Genomic DNA, 23325 nt, shown 5'->3' on the forward strand with positions numbered 1-23325 from the left:
ACAGGAATATGAAAGTCTATGGGACGATAACTCAAGAATGCCTGGATGTATTGTCTTCATATTTTGTAGCTGGGTAGGTCTATGGGAGACCTTGTAATGATTGGATTTTGGGCCCCCTAGCGACTTTCTATGGTACTGCAGGGGAACTTTCACTTTTCAAATCTCGTCTTCTGAACATGCTATAGCCATGAATTTTAAGTGGTGGATAGCTCTTTGTTAGGAAAATATGTCCTGTAGATTTGGACCCCCTAGCGTTTTTTTTAAACTGTAGGAGCTGATTTTTTACTCAAACTTTGAAAGAGAATAACGCAAGAAGGGGTTGACGGATCATCATAATTTTTGGTGTGTAGATAGCTTAAGTGATGATTTACATAATCATATGCCAATTATGCAAATCAATATCTGATTTGCATAATTAATGAGGACAGTTAATAAATCAGCTGCATTCTATTATATGACTCTCAAACACATGACATATGTAACTGAGAAAGAGATAAATATCGATAGATATCAATTATGCAAATTGATACTTAATTTGCATAATAAATGACAAAATACTATAAATCCATAGTGGTAAATGATGGGGATTTCATTTTTGCACCATTTGGAAGTTAAGTAAATGTGGCCACTATTAGACACAAATCTTGCATAGAGGGCCTCATTTATATAATTTATGAGGAAATGGTACGATATCTTTTTTTGTGAAAACAAGATTTTCATACATTGAACAACTTGTGTTATTTTGGTAGAGAAGGTGATCGACTGATATGATTTATGCCAAAATTATGCGAGGTCCTTATTTGCATGTGGGCTAAAAACGAAAACGTTAACAGAGACCACCGTCGCCATGGCAACATCTTTTTATGTTGCCAATCTTGTTCTATTTTGTATTTTGTGCATGGTATTGTAGGACTTGTAGCTATGTACCGTTGCAGATACCTGTTTGAAAAAGCATTGGCATTTTATTTGCAGACTTTGAAACATGGTTAGGTCAAGAAAGAATCTAGGGAATGTCATAATTTTGACCTGTAGGTAACGTTGGTAAGGACCAACAACATGAAGGTAACGTATGTGAAAACATAACGAAAGATTATTCAAATTTGGAGCTAATTGCTTCAAGATGTTTTTCAATTGTGTTAGATGACAGTTAAAATATCGAGGTAAGCAAGTATGACAGAGACATAGTTACTACAATGAAAAAAATCAATGCGTAATTTTGTAACACTAATTGTTGCTTTTTGTCTGTTACCCTGTTTCTTCATACCTGAAATGATGACCATGGAAGACACTACTACTTCTGACACCATGATCATAGCTATACCTGACCCAAGTAAGCAAGTATAGCATCCCTGTCATTACTTCGACATCTCGAAACAAGTTGGATCATTGTTTGCCTTAAACATTTGACGTATTTGTTAATCCTCCTCTTCTCGATGCTAATTTATAGCTAAAATGTAGGCATAATTGTTGAGTAGATGCTCAAACACTTTTTACATAGTAAGACGAATACATATTATTATTTATGCCAGTCTTACATCAATATACAAAATTTTAAAAAGAAAATATTTTTTTTTTAATATTCAAGGTTTCCCTATTGTTGATCTCCGATTCTACAGGAAGATTTATATTTTAAAATTGTATTTGATCGGAATAATGACATAGATTTCCAGTCTTACAAGGAAGATCGTTCATGTCTTTTATGACATGAAGAAAACTTATGTTGTGATTTTCAACAAATCTGGACGACTATTACGTAATGTAAATTTTATTTGGCTCAGATACTATCAAAATCACAAGTTCTTAATGTTATCTGGAACTATTGTTTTCCTTTTCAGGAACCTTTTCCTTAGCGAAAAGAACAGAAAAATGTCCTTAAAAGCACGTAAAGCCCTTTTCAGCCTCCAACCTATCCCTATATGACGTCGAAAGAAACAAATTATATAAATCAGCTTTCGTTAGTTTCCCTAGCTTTCACCATTTGAACAAGTTGCAAAATTCCATCTCACAACTAAAATCAACCAACCCACTTACGATACAATACGTGGGTAACTTCATTTTCTACTGCCTTCATAAAAGAAGTTAGACCCGAATATAGTCAGCCATAGTTCACATAAAACTTTCACAGTAGGCTAGATAACTATTCCGATTTCCATGTATTATACGTGTCTGCAATAAGCCTTTGGGCATGAACTTGCAATAAAGTTATTTATCATCTATTTACACACAGCGGCAACGCCTGGATGTGGAGGTTACCTGACGGCTCCTCCTGGCGGTACTATGACGTCACCGAATTACCCCAGTAACTACCCCAGCAGTGCGAACTGTGAGTGGACGATCACCGTGCCAGAAGGAAGCACCGTTCGTCTCACGTTTGACAGCTTCAACACTGAGGAAACTTGGGACGTTTTGACTATCAACGATGGACACAGTAACAGCCATTCATTACTGCAGAGGTAAGGGCCTTAACAAAAAAAAAAAACAGTTCTTCTGATGAGAATATACTTTTACTTCCTAGATTCAGAATTCAAAGATGACATATTTTCTGGGTAACATGGACGGACAAGAAACAAAGAATGGTTTATTGTGATTTCCAGCTTATCAGGTGGCGGGTTAGTCTACCCCGTCACTAGCACATCGAACAACATGTTCTTGAGGTTTATGTCTGATGCGATTGTAGCAGATACGGGGTTCCAGGTCTCCTACTCAAGTAAGACTGTTAATCACATCAAGCATGTTTGTATTGTTGAAGTAGATTAGCATGCAAGTTACAACATGGCTTATCTTGGGCCGGAACGTCACAAATGATGGATCACAATGATGGGTTACCTTTGCTCCGTTAGTTCGAACAACTTTGTAGGTGATAAACTCGGACTTCGGAAAAAAGTGAGGACATACGCTCAAGACATGCCGTCACCGAGGAACGCTCTGTATTTTACATTCACATCCCCTCTTACACCCTCTCCTCTCGATTCCTGTCCTGAATTTCTGACTAATTATCTAATACAGAATCTCCACCAAATGCCTACGACAGGTTAACCCTCAAACCACCGTAGCTTTTTTACGACTAATCTTACCGTATGGGGTCAAAACTGACCCCACAATGTTTTCTACAAATATAGCTTTATTGGTGACTATTTTTGTGGTTTGTATATATTCACAGTTTAAGTCATCTATAAGGAAAAGTTTGACATGATTAGGTGCGAATAATTTCTGCTTATTATCATAATTTATGCAAAAATAGGGAACATCGTCTTTTGCAACTAACGCTATTCAGACAAGTGGGCTCTTTTGAGGCCTGCGCCAACACTTGATGTCCTATAGCATCTGAATGTCTTACGCTAGAACAAACAAATTTGGTCACCTTAGCTAAAACTTCGTTGGCAACAACTTGAATTCAATGAAATAACTAATCAATGTTTTCATGTTGCTATGGCAACCGGTTTCTGAGAGCCATATTTGGAAAAAAAGTCTCTAATTTTGGATTTTACAATGTAATTCTAGGGCTGTCTTTTTAACCCTATCTAGACCGGGCTTTTTTGAGACTTCTTGGACCGGGGGGGGGCTCTTTCGACCCCCCCGTCATAACTTCCGAACGGTAAGCTCTATCATCACCAAATTTGCAGGGAGTGATGATCACGTGAAGTGTTATAATTCCTGTAATTTTAGTGACGTTATGACGTAATATGACGTAATTATGACGTCATCGATGTGATTTTATTGGCTAAATAGGTAATTCCCATAATTTCTAAAAATATTAGACAAAATGGTGCGTATTATTGATTTAAAGGTATGCCAAGACATTTGACGTCAGTTGTGACTAAGTTGACGTCAAAATGACGTCGGAGAATGACGTCATGTGTTGTTAGCGACCCCCTGGGATCCGCCATCTTGGATCGGCCATTTTGAAATTTTTAAAAGTACATTTTTTCCATGTATGATCCCAAATAACAATCAAAATAGACTAAAAACATTAATCTGAATGTTTCTGGTTAAGAAAATTCCAGGTTGTGACGAATTTAAAGGCGAAAAAGCCTGTTTATACCGAAAATAATGATTTTGTCCGCCATCTTGGATTTTGAGCGATGACGTCATCAAATTAGCATAATTTATGAATATTTAATCATGGCAGTTACATTAAATCACATGTGATGTTATACACGTAGGAAACTAGTGTGGTTGAGCAAGAAAACAATGGAAACAACTATGTTTTTATCGAAATTAGTGAAATTTGCATAAAATGCCTCTTCAGAAGCCCGTTGCCATGGCAACACGAAAAATGCTAAACTTATACTTTTATCACAATATTGTTGCCAACTAAATTTTAGGAAAAGTCACCAAGTTTGGTTGTCCTACCATACGTTGTTTGGCAGTTATACGATGTCAAAGTTGGCGCGGGCACTTTTAGCCCCCCCCCGGTCTAGATAGGGTTAAACTGCACTTATTTTCTTATATCAATTCCCACCAATGTAATACACTATCACTTTTATGATTTAATTTTCATAATTTATGCCTATTTGATTACGTCATCGGTTAAAATCTAAGATGGCGGACGATATAATTAGATTAGCTATAACTGGCTATTTCAAACTCAAATTGCATCATTACCATGCTTATTCAAACAGAAACAATCTTAATATAAACGTTTTGGTCCATCTTTATTGTGTTATTAGGTTATATGATGAAAAAATGCATTTAAAATAATTCAAGATGGCGGAACCAAGATGGCGGATTTCGCTAGTGTAACCTGATATGAATGTAATTGTTATGACGTCATTTTTACGTCGTTCCTGTTGTCATCTACAAATAACGTCTTTGGATATATTATGATTTACCATACATAATTTGTATCGTGTATCTTTGAGTTATATGGAAAAACCCAATTTGTTGGTTTTCGTCAATAAAATCACATAAATGACGTCATAATACGTCGCAACGTCATTAATCTTTATGTTGATTTTTAAAAAAAATTGTTTTTTCACGTTTCTACCAAATTATATTTTGTAACTATGATCATAATGACCCTTATCATACATGTTACTAGATTACAAGTATCAAACAATAGTGAATTATTTTATAATGAGTGCAGATTTTGCTGGGGTCAGTTTTGACCCTACTGGACCAAACTTTCAAGGATAACATAATCAACAATGAGGCAATCTCGGTAAAAACTTGTGAGAAGTTATAAGACATATATACAAACAAACACATAGAAGGAATTTTGTTTTCGACACGAAATGTCAAAATGGCACATGTTGATATACGTCTGGGGTCAGTTTTGACCCCATACGGTGGTTTGAGGGTTAATCAATTTTCTTGCAGTCTTCAAAATGGATCCGCCCTTCACAATATCATTACTCCTTATTATCTAGCCTCGCTACCGTTTCTTAGGAAACCGCATCATTTATCTATTTGTAAACACTTGGAAATATATGTGCCACATAAAAGTCAAAATACATGTACGCTATATCAAATTATGTTTACAAAACAATGGAAGAAAATCTAGACAAAAGCGTCTTTCAAAGAGTAGTCGTAGAGTACCCAGGAATCCTTTTATTTTTGCTCGTATCGGATGATCTTACTATCTTCATGTTAACTTTACGTTTTATTAGGTGATGGATGTTGGGAGGATGAATTTCGGTGCTCGGACGGTTCGTGTTATCCCACAACATTCCGGTGTGATGGAGTCCCACATTGTCTGAGTGGCGAGGATGAGGTAGACTGTGGGGATGACGGTGGAGGTAAGTAGCCTCCGTTGCAGGCTTCCCAACGGCGATTTTTTCAACTTATCGGGGCCAGATTCTTAGGCTGCGGCCCCGTATCTGCTTGGGACCCTGTAACCGCTGGTATCCCGAGCAGATACGGTCCCCAAGCAGATACAGCCCAGCCCCCCAGCCATCTGGCCCCGACAAGTTGAAAAATCGCCGTGGGAAAGCCTGCAATAGGGGCTAGGAAGTAATCAATTGACGATGCAAACTTTGCTTTTATACTTCAATCCATGCATACCGTCGATATGGGATTGATATAATGTGTTTACTCGAAATAAAGCGTTTCATTAAAATAAAGTGTTTCATTGAAATGTAGTTTTTAATTTACGATTGAACTGTGCTTTAATATTTGCCGTAAGACTTTTTAACATGGTCAATGTTCGCGCAATGCAGACACTCAGATGTTAATAGGTTGAATAGGTTTTTAATGTGATTCATTTAGTCCGTACATGATTTATATGTATTTAGTTATAACCCGTGTTATGATATTTTATAATTCTATCATTGATAATATTTTTGCATTTAATTGCGTGAAAGCAAGTCTACTACTTCTGCTACATGTTTTACACTATACCGCAGGCATACGAGTACATCTACCTCTGGGCCTTTTAATTTATTTTGTTTTGAAATCTTGGCCTTTTAAAACAATTTAAATTTGTTCTTTTATACATTTTGGGCTCCTGCGCAACCCTAACGCTCATTCGACCATCATATTTTTGGGTAACAAAAAGACTCCATACTGTTTTGCCCCTTAAATGAATTTCCTGTTGATTTTTTTCAATCATTGTAAACATACTACTTCAATAATCTATGGATAATATTTTGACATAATTTTGTATTAATAATTAATGCACGTTATCATCATTTATGCAAAAATGATGAGAACACGCATTTTGCTTTCAAAATCTACAATACTCTCCTTATTTCAACAGTTTCATTGACCTGCTATTTCACTTAACAATAATATCGCTTCCAAAATCATTCTAATAGAATAAGAATGATATCAAATATGGAATATTAGAATTTATGGGAAAAAATAAAGAAGTTACTATCTAAGTATGCATAACAGTCTGCCACCTAGACACACACATACTTACACCCTTGTCAATTTTCATCACAAAGATCTTTTCTGTTTGCTACTTTTGTGATTTTCGTTTAGATACTGTTCAATTAATCTACTAAGGGTATTTTGACATGTCTTGAGTGTACAAATCAATACTCATTTGTCTCATTATCATATGTATGCAAATCATCAAAAATGAAAGTTTACACTGAAATGCTACATTTATTCTAAAAAAGAAGGTATCTTACTTTTCAAAACAAATATAAAATGTTGCTAAAATTGCAATTGTAAAGAATTTCTGTTATTTGACAGGAATTTCTTTTATGTTACGTCATAAACAAAGAAAAATCATCTGGGGTCCGTTTGGACGCATACTATAGGGTATAACTTCCACAAAAAAATCGGCCAATCCCGTTAAAACATTATCAGAATCTGTAAGACATGTAGACAAACAAGCTCAAGGAAGGAATTTTTGCTCCGACGAAAAATTTTGTTCTGGCACACATGCCTGGGATCCAAACGGACCACATAGACAGACATAAGCTGACACTCTAGTAATTTTCATCACAAAGATCTTTTCTGTTGGCTATTTTTTGTGTGTTTACTGCTTATTTATTTTTTTATTTAAGCTATTATGGATATTTTGACATGTGAGTGTATAAAATCAGTAATGATTTTTCTTATTATCATAATTGAGGCATTTATACTGAAAAAGTGGGTATCTTATTTTTAAGTTACTTACTATAAGCTTATAAGACTGAAATACAAGTAACAAACTACACATGTTACATGTTTTTGAATCTTATTATGGAAAACCCAGTTAACATAATGAGAATGATAACATACATCTCTGTCTAAGCTACCTACATACTAAATATAATGGAAATCCGTCGTTCCTTTGTTCACTTATTCTCTATAGAAGCGTTCCAGAATAACGCACCTGCAGTTCCAGGGCAAGCTACTGGACACACACACACACACACACACACACACACACACACACACACACATACACACACACACACACACATACACACACACACACACACACACACACACACAGACACACACACACACATACACACACAAACACACACAGTCACACACACACACACACACACACACACACACACACACACACAGAAATCTATATTTCCATTTTTCATGGATATATAAATGAGCTTATCCCGGAAAAAAATTCTCAGAGGCTGTAAGACATGTACACAAAAAACTCAATGAAGGAATTTTTTCTTTGAGTAAAAATGTTAATATGGCACACATTAAGACACGCATTGGCATGTGAGAATAAAAAAGCCTTTGAAATATGCCTAGAGGGCATATCATCATGGAGTGTTCCATGAAAGAAAAATGAATTAACCCCTTTCGGCATTTATCTAGGCATTTTCATTCGCAAACTAGAGTTCCACGACCTTATACCTTCACCAAATGATGTTAGCCTTTTAGAGTGACACATTGTAACTGTTTGTCAATGACTTTGCAAATAATGTTCTCATTTGCATGAATCATATTAGCTGATCATCTTCTCTTACCAATTACCACGAGTTGTCCGAACTATGAAAGTCTCATCTTGTGCCCCATTCCACTAGACCTCGCTGCGACATAAATTTTATTTGTGTAACCCGTGACTTCATGATTGGATTATCATGCAAATTAGTAAAGTATGACTAAAATATAACAAAACACACGGAGCGTAAATGATTCACTTTATGTGCCTATGGAATTTGTTGGGAGCCATGTGAAATCTCTCGGTCTCAGGGATGGGTTTTTAGAAAATAAAGCTACTGACACTAGATGAAAAAAAGATTATTCTTTATATTCATGAAGTGTTTCCCCCCTCAATGCAGCCTCTTCCTGCACGGACACCAATGAACACTGTGCTAGTTGGGCGTCCGCTGGTGAATGTGACACCAACCCTGATTACATGCTGGTCCAGTGTGCTCAGAGCTGTGGCAACTGTGGCGGCTCCGGTACATTATCGCTTATTCTGCTACCCTCTCTGATCTGAGATATAATTTCCAAAATGATGTTCATCGTGCGGAAATTCGATTATTTTATTGCTGCGAAAATCTTTAAGTGCAGTTGTGGTTCTAATAGTGGCTGTTTCCTCGCTTCCAAAGATCACTGGGAAGGTTGTCCTCCTCTGCAGGCTCTCCTGTGGCTCTGCTTAACCTAATTTGTGCTTAACATAATTTGTGCTTAACCTTATCTGTGCCTAACCTAATTTGTGCTTAACCTAATTTGTGTAAACCACAAGTCTAACTCTTACAGGTTTGCATTTCATAATACACTCTTACTTAAAAGTCTAAAATGTGTTAAAACTCAAAAGCTGTTTTCACAGGTGGTACCGATGGAGATAACAACGGAGGTAAGGAATCGCATCATGAATATCATTTTAGGAAAATAGAAGAATTCAAAGCTAAGTGACATCAAATTGCGACAACTTAGATAACGCGATTTGGTCTTTTAATATTTAAGTGACAAATAAATTGCATTTCTTTCAGGTTAAAATTTTCTAACCTAATAGGCAGGTAAATTGCGGCCTGGGACAGTTTCTATCGAAAATAAATGTCAGTGACCTAAAAAAGTAAACCCGCAGGACCAGAATGGTCAAATGCAATAATGTAATGTTCCACCGCAAACTATGAATAAACAATGCATTAGGCGTACTAACCACTTACGGTTAGCATTATAAATGTTGACTGTTACAGGTACTGATTGAATTTTATGTCAACTATCAACGCAAATATGTGCGCTTAACCAAATGAACCCCATTGAAGCCGCACAATGGTACGGTCCGAACATTTGAACGCGTTCGAACCTCCCGCGGTGTTGCATGACTGGAAAACGGTGGGGAACGCAAAATGACGACAACTATAACGATCTAACGTAATGTAATAATATTCGGAAGGAAAGACGCTTCATATACACTTAGAAAGCAAATTATAAAAGTCATATTAGCAAGGAAGGCTATTGTAGCATTCCCTTATAACTTATGTTAATGAGGAACTCATCTGCATGATTTATGTCTGATCATGTCCATATCTATTGATTTTCCAAATGCTTCAAGAATAAAATCCCCGCCATTTACCATTACGGAGTATTTGCCATTTATTGTGCAAAATATGTATTCATTTGTATAATCAATATCTATTACCATCCCTTTATTTCTCAGCTACATATGTCATATGTCATATGTCATTTAACGGAGTGCAGCGGAGTTGTAAACTTTCTTGGCTATTGAAATGCAAAATAAGTATATGATCTTGTCAATCATCACTTGAGCTACATACATACCAAATATCATCCGACGATCTGTCAACCCGTGCATGAGTTATTCGCTTATAATGTTTAAAACGAAATCGACTCCCGCAGCTAGGGGGGAAGAACCTACACAACATACCCTCCCTTCCAAAAGCTATCGACCACTCAAAAGTCATGACCTTAGCATTTTAAGAGAAAGAGCTGCAGTACCATAGCAAGCCACTTCGGGGCCCAAAATCTTAACAATTCGAGGTTTCAAGAAGACCTACCCACATACAAAATATAAAGACAATTCACCCAGGTATTATTGTGTTTAACTGTTTATAGATACAATAACACACGCACGAACGCTGTGCAAAACATAACCTTCTCGGCAAAGGTGATGATGCATGCCAAACGTGAATACACCATAGAAGACATATGGTCAAATGTCCAAGACACCCGTGTATCAAATATCAGGACATTTAGTTGTTATTCATATAAAATAAAACACCAGGGCACAGGACGCCAAGGTATATTAATTGATATAAAAACATCTTAATCTTAGAAATCATTTTGACCAATTTGACCCCAAAATTACAACGACCCGAAAATTATCTATTCCTAGATCACCCGGGGTGCTCTTGTTTTGGGCGTAGTAATTATGGGCCGGTCCATTTCACACTGTCGATAGAAAAGTACTTTCTTGCAGGGTACATCCATGAGTTAAATCATATCGAATGTGATAAGTTGCATGGTCAATGATTTTTCATTTGCCGATATAGTTGAGTTAAACGTGTATAAATGCATATTTCTGAAATACATTGTTGGTTATTTTAAAAACAGTGAGTTGCACTGAACTTTGATTTTGCAAAATGATCGCATTATATAACCAACTCAAAACAAAAGTGTGGAGCTGACAGAATCTCTACAGGAACAGTTTTGGGACATGCCATTCATATTAGGAACCTACGTTAAAAGATATGACTTTTTGCTTACAACTAAATGGTATGCATACAGCCTCTCCCATCTGCTTTTAGGTTGCCAGGTAGGAAATGCCGTGTGCGGGGATGGGAGCTGCTTTCCCGCGGAAGGGATATGTGACTCCGCGCCGGACTGTTCGGATGGAAGCGATGAATCTTACTGCTTGCTTATTTGTACGTTTTAACTTCTATAAAAATCAAACAGTATAACACGTCTGTTTTTCTTAAATCTTATCCAGTTGCTTGAGTAACTATTTTTGGCGTATCCTATTACCGGGAGTCTAACTTTCATCAACGTATCTAAAGTAATACATTTTCAATAGTTGCTTGTGCCAGAAAGCTCTTAAGTTCTTGGATACGACTGTTTTTTGTTCAGCCGGTTGGCCTTGCTCAGGGAGCCAACTGAAGTGTTTGGACGGGACATGCATCGATAAAAGCACGGATGTGTGCGATGGAGAGAACGACTGCGCTGATGGCTTTGACGAACAACAATGCTGGATGCCCGATGGTGGTAAGCAAGTTCAATTCATATATTTTAAGATTTATAAAATATAAAGTTATGAATATAAATGTATAAATAATATAAATGTAAATTTATAACTTTTGATATTTCAATTTTTATATTTTTTGGTTATTGCATTGTCATATACTACTCATTTGTAAATATTTCAAAGTTTATGTCATTTTAAAATCCTTTGTCTTTCAAAACCTAACGCGTTTTCATTTGTAGTACTTCTTATGTCTTTGTATGTATAAATTCCCTGACGTATTTGTACTGATGTCTTTATGTCGTTGGTGAGAAAGGACAATGTTATCTCTTATTTAATGTTAATAACTGTTGTTTAATCCTATCAATATAACTACAATGTTACATTTTCAAACAAAATGGTTTCGTTTATTTTGTTATAAGGGCCAAGTTATAATTCAATCTAAGCAAAACTGTTTTGAAATCAGACCTAAAGAAGTAGATGCTTGATATTGGGCATACAATGTAAAACAATGTTGGTAATGAAAAATACATTGCCATGGCGACGGTATTTGTTGTTGCTGATTTCATTTTCACTACTTGGGTTGTCCTCCTGTCAAAAATAGTCACCACTGCGTCTCAGCCGATAAATGGGAAGGATCTGAATTAGCATCTTTTCTAATCAAAGCCACGTGTATCAGAAGAAAGTTCATAATAACTCCAAAGGGTTCGCAGAAATTTCAAACCGTTGGAATACAACCTCCTTTTCTGGAATGTGACTGTCCCTCATTTTCTTAATAGTACAAACATATCCCTGTCTTTCCGGGTTTATGAGAAAATATGTGTTTTTCAACCAAGCATCCAAGGAAAAGGGATGAAATTCCTTAGTAATACATAAATGCCTTGGATGTATCCTCCTAAGTCTTCATCAAACACTTTTTAGATGAATCATGTTAAAAGGAGAGTACCTATTACATATGCCCATGAGATGACCAACATCAGCTCAAGGACGATTTAATAAGAAAGAACAAATACATTCATTGGTGTAGCGCTAATTGTTGTTTCTCTTTCTTAACTTTGTTTTCACATCACTCCAAAACTATTACCATCTAGACGGTACTGCTCCTGACGTCACAACTGCAGCTTTACCCATTGACGTCATCTCTGGGACAGGTAAGAAATTATATCATTGCTCAGTACTTTTCTAGGACAGTATATTCTTATCTAAAGATCTAAAACTCAATACATAATAAAACCTTTAGTTTACACGGAAATACAGGTTCCTACTTTTAGACTGGGATAGGATTTGTGTGGATTCTCATATGTTTACGTAGTGGAAAGGTTTATTGCTAAAACAACAATGCAGTTAGTATATAACAGCCGACTGGCTGAATTGCGTACTTGCTGAACAGGTCGTATTTAAAAACTAATCATTTACAGCTTATACCAGTACTATCTTTTTATTGGCAGAGACTGATACATTCTAATTTTAAAAGACAATTAAGCACAGATCCGCATAGGTCTGCAATAATGTGTCAATACGAGACTTCTTCGCAACAATGAACAAAAACAGTTTTGCACAAAGAATGGGCAAGGGAAACTGTCCTATATGCGTAAGTTTACATATAGATATCTCTGTTCATATAAAGGATTCGACTGTTCTTATATCTATCTGTTCTTGTTCTGGTGGTTGCAAATAAGTGCTTCTGTCTAGTGTTTCTGGTGCTGATGTCACCGCGAGGAGGGGGCAGCCAGTCCTGAAGACGGGGACTTTAGCATAAGTAGTGCAAAGTTTCGGCAGAGTTCACATCGTCGTTGAGATAGCGCTGTCAAGAAGAGTGTCTGTAGGGCTGAGTTATAACTAGCGTAAGACCGGCCAAGGATAATCCTACATGCCATTTTCTGAACCCTTTCAATCGACTCCAATACAGCAACAGTCAGTCAGTCCAGGGTGCCATACTCGGTTATCGAAGAACATTCACCCTTCAAATGTAACCTGGTTACGTTGGGATGTATTTCTTCAATTTCATATTCAGACTGGTACAAAAGATTTCCGTATTCATAGGAACTAATTAGCAAATGATGACACAACCTGACATCATTTTAAAAAACGATTTGGACTTTTCATTCATATCAGGCACCTACATCGTAACTATGAAGATATTACCTGTTACTTGCCCTCAAGAACTATGCCTCTTTCATCATCCCTTAGACTGCCTGACAGGAGATGGAGCATCTTACAGCGGAACAGCCTCTGTAACTGAAACAGGCCAGACGTGTCAACATTGGGACAGTCAGACACCGCATGCACACGACTTTACACCCGCTAACTACCCGTCATCCGGATTGCTGCAGAACTACTGCCGGAATCCGGATGGCGAACGCGGAGGAGTTTGGTGCTACACTACGGATTCCGTCGTGAGATGGGGGTTCTGTGACGTACCGGCATGTCCTGGTAAGGTCTGAACCTGAACCTGAAGAGGGTATGATATCAGTGAGTATAACTGATCATGATATCATGGCATATAGATTATTTAGTTGACAGGGTGTATTTGGTGATTTTTTTGTATGATAACCGAGTAATAAGTATGATGCAGTCAACAAAGGCGACGACTTAGAAGTCATAGCAAAATCAGCCGCTATTAACAGGTCCCCGCATAACTTATAGGTTATTGACAAACTAGGAGATATCGCAAGGCAATTGATTTTGTTAATTCCCATTAACCTTTTGTCAAAAACTCCCATATTCGGTTAAATATGTCCCAAGTGCTATGATGTTATTTTGTTTCCTGGTGGGATTCACCGGGGCCTTTGCAACATTCAAAGCATTGCAACACACTGAAAGTGTCAATGATACCCGACTAAATGTGCCTTACTAATGGCGGTAAATTTTGATAAGATCTACATGTTGCAGTATTGTGTGTTAAACATGAGTGGTTGTGACTCTGTAACAAAATTTCATTCATCATAATTGAAGTTTGTCAGACCGAGCACAAATATGGTCAAAAGCCAAGAAGGAACTTGAAGAAGAGGTCTAATGGTGTCTTGTCCTTTAGTAAGGTTATTATTGGGTGCACACTTAATCTTCATGCATACACTTGCATGGGCTGATAAATGCCTGGACGATTCTCGCCCATGTTGTTCTGCAACATATTTCGGGGGGCAATACATTTGCTGCAGAAATTGAGCCCTTTACATCCGCTTCCTCACACCAATATTGATCGGCAACAGTCCAAATAAAGCGAGGAATGAAAATTGTCATTAATTTCTAATAAAAATGAAAAGCTATTGGACAGTTTTCTGTAAGAACAAATCGGGGAGGGAGTTCCAATGAAATTTTTTTTGTCAAAATCGGAGAAAGGAAAATTAATGTAGTTTGAATTTGTTAACTTTTTCTTGTCATTGGTCTGCATGTTCCCGGTATTTTCAGTTATTGTTGTTGATAACACTTGATCGATTCTATCATCATCACTGTTAATTTACATGTTTATCGTAATGTTTTTTTAAAAAAAAGCGGTAGGTTGATATTGTTTTACTTTAGGTATAAAAAAGCCAACATTAAATAATCATAAAAAATCCATGTGACAGTCCCTGTAAAAAAAATGATGGAGGTATACAAGACGTAGTTTGACAAAATGCCGTCCTTTTCCTACATTGAAGACGGTTAACGCCATCTATAATCTCATTACACACAGGCACGCCGACCAGTGCTTCTGGATGTGGAGGTACCCTGACGGCTCTTGAAGGTACTGTGACATCACCGAACCACCCCAGTGACTACCGCAACAATGAGAACTGTGAGTGGATCATCACGGCACCAGAAGGAAGTACCGTTCGTCTAACGTTCGACAGCTTCAACCTCGAAAACGGTTATGACTTTTTAACCATCTACGATGGAGCCAGTGATACAGCTATACAGCTAGGGAGGTAATGGTCTGAACGGATAAACATTCCCTTTTTAAGTGATTCTAATTAACAAATAGTCATGATGTGAATTCCATGCTCAGTAATTAAAAGCTTCAATATTTAAGGGTAATATAAATAGAGCCAAGAATAATCTATTTTGCTGTCCAGATTCACAGGCGACGGGTCAGACATCCCCGACCACATCCACGGCACATCCAACATGATGTTCGTGAGGTTCACATCTGACGGGAGTTACACAGCTCAGGGTTTCCGGTTCTTATATACAGGTATGGTGTTCTTTAGGGCGAGCAGTTTCGATTTGTTTTCATCTCCGACTTTATGATAGTATTTTTGTAACGGTGTTCGTGATTTAGCAGTCTAACCATATGCTATAAGGTAGAATTAGACCATTATGGAATTGGTATGTGGTTTATATAATATGTCTTCACCTATCGAAGAAATGATTAAATCCTTGGTTCTGTAGGTAATATTTAAATTGTACTCGATACCGTATATGAGTGAAACATTTCCACAGGTATCAAAAAAGTATGTTGCTTTTATCATAGGGTTTTCATTTTTTCTTTTCAGTCGAGTTTGTACTGGGTTGATTAGCCCAAAAGTGTATGTTTTAAGTAAACTTTTTTTTTGAATGATCAATAGTATATTGGGGTACCCGTTGAAGTGTCCATTCTTTCACAGTTCAAACTTTGACAGCTCCTCTATGGACATGGATGACTCTAGTCACTTTTGGGAAGAAGTTATTTCGCTATGTTCCATTTTTGTTACAGAAGGTTGACCCTAGGATAGTATGTTTTGGCATGAGGACGGAGATTCAGTAACGTTAAATAAACTTGGTTCAAATTTTGCCTTAATAGTCAGACTTTACCTTTAATCTCACGAGATATTGGATTCATATCGGGGACCTACAGACTGCTAAACAGATATCACAGATTTGCTTACTTCTGAAAAAGTATGCGTAATACCCAACATGAATTCCAGGACTAATTAATAAGAAAGAACATAATGATTATTATATACATTTATTTGTGTAGCACTGATGATTGTTTCTCATACCTTTTTTTCACATGAATCCAAAACTATCACAACGAAGGCGCTACTGCTCCTGACGTCACAACTGCAGCTTTACCTGTTGACGTCACTCTTTGGACAGGTAAGCAAGTATACCATGGATCCATGTCTTTTCTAGGACAGCATATTTTTATCTTAAGATTGGCACGTTCCATTACTTCTGAACCTTTAGTATCAAAATAATGTTAGGATTTTGGATTTTATTGGAATTGCAACAGTGCAATACACGTAGCGCTGATTGTTGCTTCTCATTCTATACTTTGTTTTCACATGACTCCAAAACTATCACCACGAAGGCGCTACTGCTCCTGACGTCACAACTGCAACTTTAGCTGTTGACGTCACTCCTGGGACTGGTAAGCACGTATAGCATTGGCCATTGTCTTTGCCAGGACATAATAAAAAGGTCACAATTTCCCCACCAACCTCTGCTTGAAGAGTATAGTATTGGTTGGAATTGGTAAACTACTGGCGATTACTCCTTCATCTTCATCGCTGATGCTTCTTTTCAACAAAATCTCTGTCATGGGTTGTTGTAAGACCCTAAAATGCTACTTTGAATGACTTGTTTCACTACTCTTGCAACAAGGGTCTGAAGACACCAAATTTAAGGGGGGTAGCACTGTACGAAATAACGAATTTGCGGGGTGGAAATCGTGTTCCACGTGCCTGCAAATTCGAGTTTTCCGTGAATCTCCAGGTCGTGTCGACCTGCTCAGCTCTTCTGCACGGGACCCGCGCCGACGCGGGATTTACCACGAATGCACCACTTAGGCTGCGCAGGAAGTGTCCGCGCTCTGTTAATTCTCGTGCAGCTAGAGGGAAACTCATACACATGTCCTGCCCAGTGAACGCTTTGCTGCCGGTATCTGCATAATTTAGCGACAATTATCACCTAATTATCATTTAATTACCCGTGCAGCTAGAGGGAAATTCACACACACGTCCTGTCCAGTGAACATGATTGCCGCCGGTAGCTGCATAATTTAGCGACAATTATCACCTAATTAGCATTTAATTTCCATCCAAGGTTTGACCAGGCCTGGTCTGCGGCCAAAATGCCCCCCCCCCCAAAAAAAAATCCCTTATGCGCTTTCCACTTCCCCGGCCCAAAAACCTGTGAAAAGATGCTTTTATTGGTTCAAAATGGTGATTGAACTTTCATTTTTGTTTCTCCGTTATCCACGAATGCCACTATTTGCATTTTGCGGTTAAGTATCGGCTACAAAAGTTCCAAAGAGTGTGTTCCTTTTTTGATCTTGACGACTCCGCAGGCCACAGTCGCTCAGGTCAAATGAAATTCAGTTCTCAGTGCGGGTCTCCGTGATGCTGTCATTCCTGCACCTTTCCTTCCATATGCGCAGATACTCCCAGTCAGATTAGCCCGCTTGGTCTCGCATCAGTTAAAAGAGTGTCGTCCACAGTTAGTCTTGCAACAAGTTCTAATTGGGTCCTTGAAAATCCTTGAACTAGTAGACTGTTGCCTCGCTGACGATCCAGGTCGCGAGATTTACCAATGTTGATGTAGGAACACGACCAAAGCTTGTCAGTGTTCCAAGCGCCGTGGCTGCCTATACCTGGCAAAGAGGACAGGGAGCGGAGAGCATATATCCACACATAGCCTGTTCACCAGTCTCTACCGACCGGTTTAGTCTGCTATGCACCGATCCGTTTCTGTCAGTTATGCCTCTCCGTAGACCGAGCTAATTGATCCAAGTCCGTACAATTACCCCGTGCGCGCAATTCTCACATGGTGGGCAGGTAACACTCCCTGCGCCGTAGAGATAACGCGGAACGCCCGATGGTATGGTTTCCAGGCTAGCCCTTACACTAAGTCAGTTACTAGTAGTCCTTTTCTGGGATACGTGTGCAAACTAAGAGATTTGAAAATAGCGACACGGGCGCTGATTGGCTGTTGTTTTCAAACCATATACTATGTAAATTGCAATTGGCTGACAGTCATGTTTTACAGAACCCTGCACGAATAAAGACACAATGAGTTGTGAAATACCACGTGCCCGCTGGTCAAGTCTTTGTTGTGTAATTATTCAGTGGTTTATTTGAGATGCACGCTTGTACAACAATAAACTTCCGTGTTTACAGGTTAATAGTACGTAGAAATTACTTGTTCGACTCAAATAAGTTCGTTTCATTTCAACACAGACTATTGCAACATAGACCATTGCAATTGATTTGCCCCCTCAGGCCCGGTACATTTGAAAGCTTAGTTCACTATGACCATGTCTATGCACCAAAACAACCGGTCATCCTTGTGTATAATGTCCTTGATAATGTGTTGCACTAATACAGTCTTAGACTTTCTCTTGAGTATTTCAAATAACGCCAAATGCCTTATATATTCAGCATGAATTGTAAGCTTGGAGAATAATTGCAAGCCACACTCACAAGTTTCATCACATGAGGCCATTACATAGGTTACATAAATAAACACATAAAAATAGATATAGGTTACATCGTCATTGGCGATCGGAGTATTTCTATCCGTATGGATATTCAATCCGATCCTTTTTTTTGAGTGTGAACGGTGTTTAAATAAACTAATTCTCGGGTGATGCATATGGTGACGCGACGCCATTTTCATGTTTCCTTTGTTTCATGGCTCCTTCTTTTTACCATGCATGCACAAGTACACTACTCTAGACAGGACTATGGGAACAAAAGCACGTAACACAAGTACTAGTATTCTGTGTATTTTCAACTCCTTCTTTTTACAGGAAAAATTTACAAAAACAGAAAATCAATATGGACGCCGCAAAGACATTCCAATACACATCTTACAACATTATGCACAGCTTGTATCTTACAAACGACTCGTGTTTACATTTTATAGACAATAATTCAAATCATGTCAAATGATCATTTCCCATACGCCGATTGGAAACCATATCATCGGGACCTTCCCGGCGTCTCTGCGGCGTTGGAAGTGGTACCCGCCACCCAGACAGATTGGCCCGCTCGGGGGTATAGTTCGCTCCCGCTACGATGGCGGCGAAACTAAAGCTAAGAAGACGAGCTATCAGAACGGTTCAATATAGCAAATTGGGTCCAGTAAAACACACCTAAGCCGACACGTAGAGACAACATACCAGGCAAACCTCCTTGGTACACCATATATGTTATCACAAGAATATCCTTGGTTATCCATGCAACTTTTAGAGTACTCTGAAACCTAGCCTGGGTGCCAGACCACCGCGCTCCTGGCGCTAATCCTTCGGCCGGGGAAGCAACTCGCGCCGCCGCCACAGATAGCACACGGCCCACTAATTATCGCTAGCGCGATAGAAATCAGGGTTCGGCTGCCAAGCGCTCCCTGGTGCCAACTCTATCCCTACTACTAGGTCTTCCCCGCCCAGAAGGGCTTATCATCGCATCGCGCGAAAGGTCTGGTATCCAGGCTATCTGAAACCCATACTATTGCCAGGGCCTCCACGTACGTACAAAACAGCTTGTCTGGTGCGCCCCTAACTCTCCTACCCTGGAGAAACCCGACTAGGGACCGGGCTGCTAGAGAGTCTCTTCGGCGGTCCGAGACTGTCAGCCCGCCGGATCTAAATTAACACTACGGAGAGTTGTAGCCCGGGGAGTGGACCGTGCCTTTTACCCGCAAGGACCGGTCAACTCTCGGGATTTTTTAGAACTCCCCCGGTGCGGTAATACAATTTCTATCGGCGGGCTTAGAGCTCTGGGCCGCCGACTGAAAGGGCGCGATAACAGTCTGGATCCCAGCGATCTAAACCGCCATAGTATCATTCGCATTCGGTAATATTATTTTCAATCCTACTACTGCCCAACAGAAATTTATTTAGTCCTTTACAGTCCTAAATCTATTAATGATTTTTGTTAAGTGTCGAACACAAAGTCACAGCAAATAAAGATTATTTGCCTATCACAGTTCCGTGTAGTTCACACACCTTGGCTTATAACGCGTGAGCTAAAGCTTGTTGTTATCTACCCGGCATGGTCACACGCGAGTGTGCAACGGCCTGGGAATCAACGCACAGCTAACTGTGCATGAAAACGCAGAATTTTCCCGGTAGGCACACGCCGGACCCGGAAAACTCTTCACACTTCCTGCCCACCTCGGTTTTAACGGACGTGCACAGACTTGGAAAGAACCGGAAATCTGAGCTTTCACGCAGTGTAGGTAGCGGTTGTTGACCTTGGCGTCAATGGAATGTCCCTTACGAACTTCGTTAGTATAGCTGCGATGTTAGTGGTACGGTCGACACAAGGAAACGCAAGGAGTCGCTACATTTTGAAGACGTGGATTTGCATTCTTTCCCTCTCTGTCCCCTCTCTACACTGAGTCTCCGCTCCAGATTAACTCTAGTCCAGACTCGTTCTCTTTATATACCTTATGTCCGCCTGCGTACTAACTTTTTCTTCGAAAAGATGCAATATTCTTCTATCTGAGTCATCATGCGTCAATTCCTTTAGAGGGTAGTGGACAATCCTAAATAAGGTCATGTCAGCCAGGAAGACATTTGCCCTCCTGGACAGAAGCATCAATATCTCTTTCTGGGCCATTACTCTAGCCATCATTCTAAGGAAATAGTGCCCGCCTACACCCTTTCTCAGAACAGATCATCAGAACGGACATCATCCTAAGGAAATGTTGGAAAGTACAAGAAACTTACTAACAGCTATCTTTAAACCCTTATCCGACCGTATGGGGTCCGTTTGGACCTCCGGCGCGTTTTAATGTGTGCCATATCAACATTTTTTGTTGGAGAAAAAATTCATTCCACGAGTTTGTTCATGTAGATGTCTTACAACTTCTGAGAAATGTTTACCGGGATTAGCTGATTTTTGCAAAAAGCCTGTTTATACCTAAATTAATCATATTGTCTGCCATCTTAGATTTTGAGCGATTACGTAATCAAATTAGCATAAATGATGAATAATAGATTATAAAAGTTACCTCTAAATACATATGATGTTATACATGTTGGAAAACTAGTGTGGTTGAGCAAGACAAGCTGAGAAATATAATTGTTTTTCAAAAACTAGTGACTTTTTGTATAAAATGCCTGTCAGAAACCCGTTGCCATGGCAAGACGAAAAATGATAAACTTAAACTATTATCACAACATTGTTACCAACTGAATTTTAGGAAAAGTCATCACGTTTGGTAGTCCTAGCATACGTCATTTGGCAGTAATACGATGTCAAAGTTGCCGCGGGCACTTGTCTAGATAGTCTAGATAGGATTAAAGGAAAATACGGGTTCTCCTCATTTTCTACATAAATTATGATAATGAGCATTAATCATCATCACCAAAACTTGTCAAAATATTCTCCAAAGATTATTGAAACAGGATAGGCACAATAACTGCAATAAGATCCCCAAGAAATATATTTAGTGCGCAAAGCAAAATGGGTCTGATTCGTCGCAAAAATGTGTCGGTCGGATGAGGGTTTAAGTACAATGCTATTGCACCTTATTACACCCTCCCCTTTCAAAATTGAACCCTCTCTGGCGACGTCAATTACAAATGTAGGTAACATTAGTACGAAGCTAGATAACATATTACAGAATATCGAAAAATGCAGTTTACGTGTAAACAATGCGATGATTACGATTTACGACGTTTAGCATAGGATACAATCTTTCCCCCAGCCTACTATTTACGTACTGTATTTATGTAACAGTTGTACTCAATGAAAAATTTCTCGTTCTTTCCTCTCCATACCTTACAGTACACAGTATCTTCTATGGACATCGTGAGTTCAATTTCAGTTCATCATCTAGTATTCAGCTTCTTCATCTCAAAGTTCCTTATCTTCTATTTCTTCTCGTTCCTGGTTCGTCGTCGTCCGTCGGTCTCCGTGACAGCCTGCGCTGGTAACCTGTCCAATGCCTTTCTGCCTTTGCGACACGGAGGACTCCAAGATAACTAACCAGTTCATCTAGCTACGGTGAGATCGCTTCCCACAGAAGGAACTTCAGCACCCGAAGCCTGGGTTTCCAGAAAAGAGAACCACCGATCCCAACCAACCAATTCATTATCACTCCCCGAACTGGCTGGAAATCTACATATTCACCGTAATACTAATTCCCATCTCCACTGTCAATCTTATCCGGTAAGGTTTGAAAAGCGAAGCGCAGGAATTATTTTGAGGAGAATTGCGCGCTGTCGAAGTGATTTCACAGTCACTGTCGGGCTTGACTTTATTTTCATTTGCCAGTTTGCATACCGATCGGGTGGTACACCACGATTGGCTCTAATCGGATATCGTTTCCGTTCCTCGTCGTCAGGTAGGACTTCTGTGGGTTCAGGCACAACATCATGGTTATCAACCTGTTCATTCATATACATGATCGGTTCAACGGGTACATTTACTGTTTCTACAGGTTCAGTTACAAGTAAGATGAGTATTTCCTGATCCTCGCTATAATCATCCCTGCCTTCATTGTCACTTCTGGTGTCATTTATTCTGTCTACCGTGAGTTCATTAGTGAGTGTATCACGCCTTTTTTCCTGTTAACTTACCGAGGCGCGAAGGTGAATTTGGTTAACATGTCGCGGTGTAATGTTCTGTCGGGGCCCTCTCCCCTTTCAGGCGAAACCACATACACAGCAATATCGTAGTTAGGCTGACTTTCAACAATGTGGGGTATTGCTTCGCATCTATGCTTTAGCTCATGTCTAACTCGATGTTTCTTGTTCAATATTAGTACCCGTTCTCCTTGTAGTAATGGAGACGTTTTAGCCGTACGATCATAATTCTTTTTCTGATTTGCTTTAGCTACATCTTGTGTTCTTTGGC

The 23325-nt window shown here is 38.9% G+C and overlaps 1 protein-coding gene across 1 annotated transcript in view; it reads left to right on the forward strand.

The window, feature by feature from the left end:
* Positions 1–13147: 13147 nt before the first annotated feature.
* LOC136420280 (exoskeleton protein RP43-like) overlaps positions 13148–23325 on the forward strand; it is a 33011-nt gene continuing 22833 nt past the window's right edge. Inside the window, exons 1-4 of the mRNA XM_066407131.1 lie at positions 13148–13151; positions 13751–13993; positions 15234–15465; positions 15613–15731. Of these exons, the coding sequence (XP_066263228.1) occupies positions 13148–13151; positions 13751–13993; positions 15234–15465; positions 15613–15731 (598 nt within the window). The remainder of the gene's footprint in view (positions 13152–13750; positions 13994–15233; positions 15466–15612; positions 15732–23325) is intronic.

This window comes from Branchiostoma lanceolatum, chromosome 15, assembly GCF_035083965.1.
Source record: "Branchiostoma lanceolatum isolate klBraLanc5 chromosome 15, klBraLanc5.hap2, whole genome shotgun sequence".
Classification (NCBI taxonomy): Eukaryota; Metazoa; Chordata; class Leptocardii; order Amphioxiformes; family Branchiostomatidae; genus Branchiostoma; species Branchiostoma lanceolatum.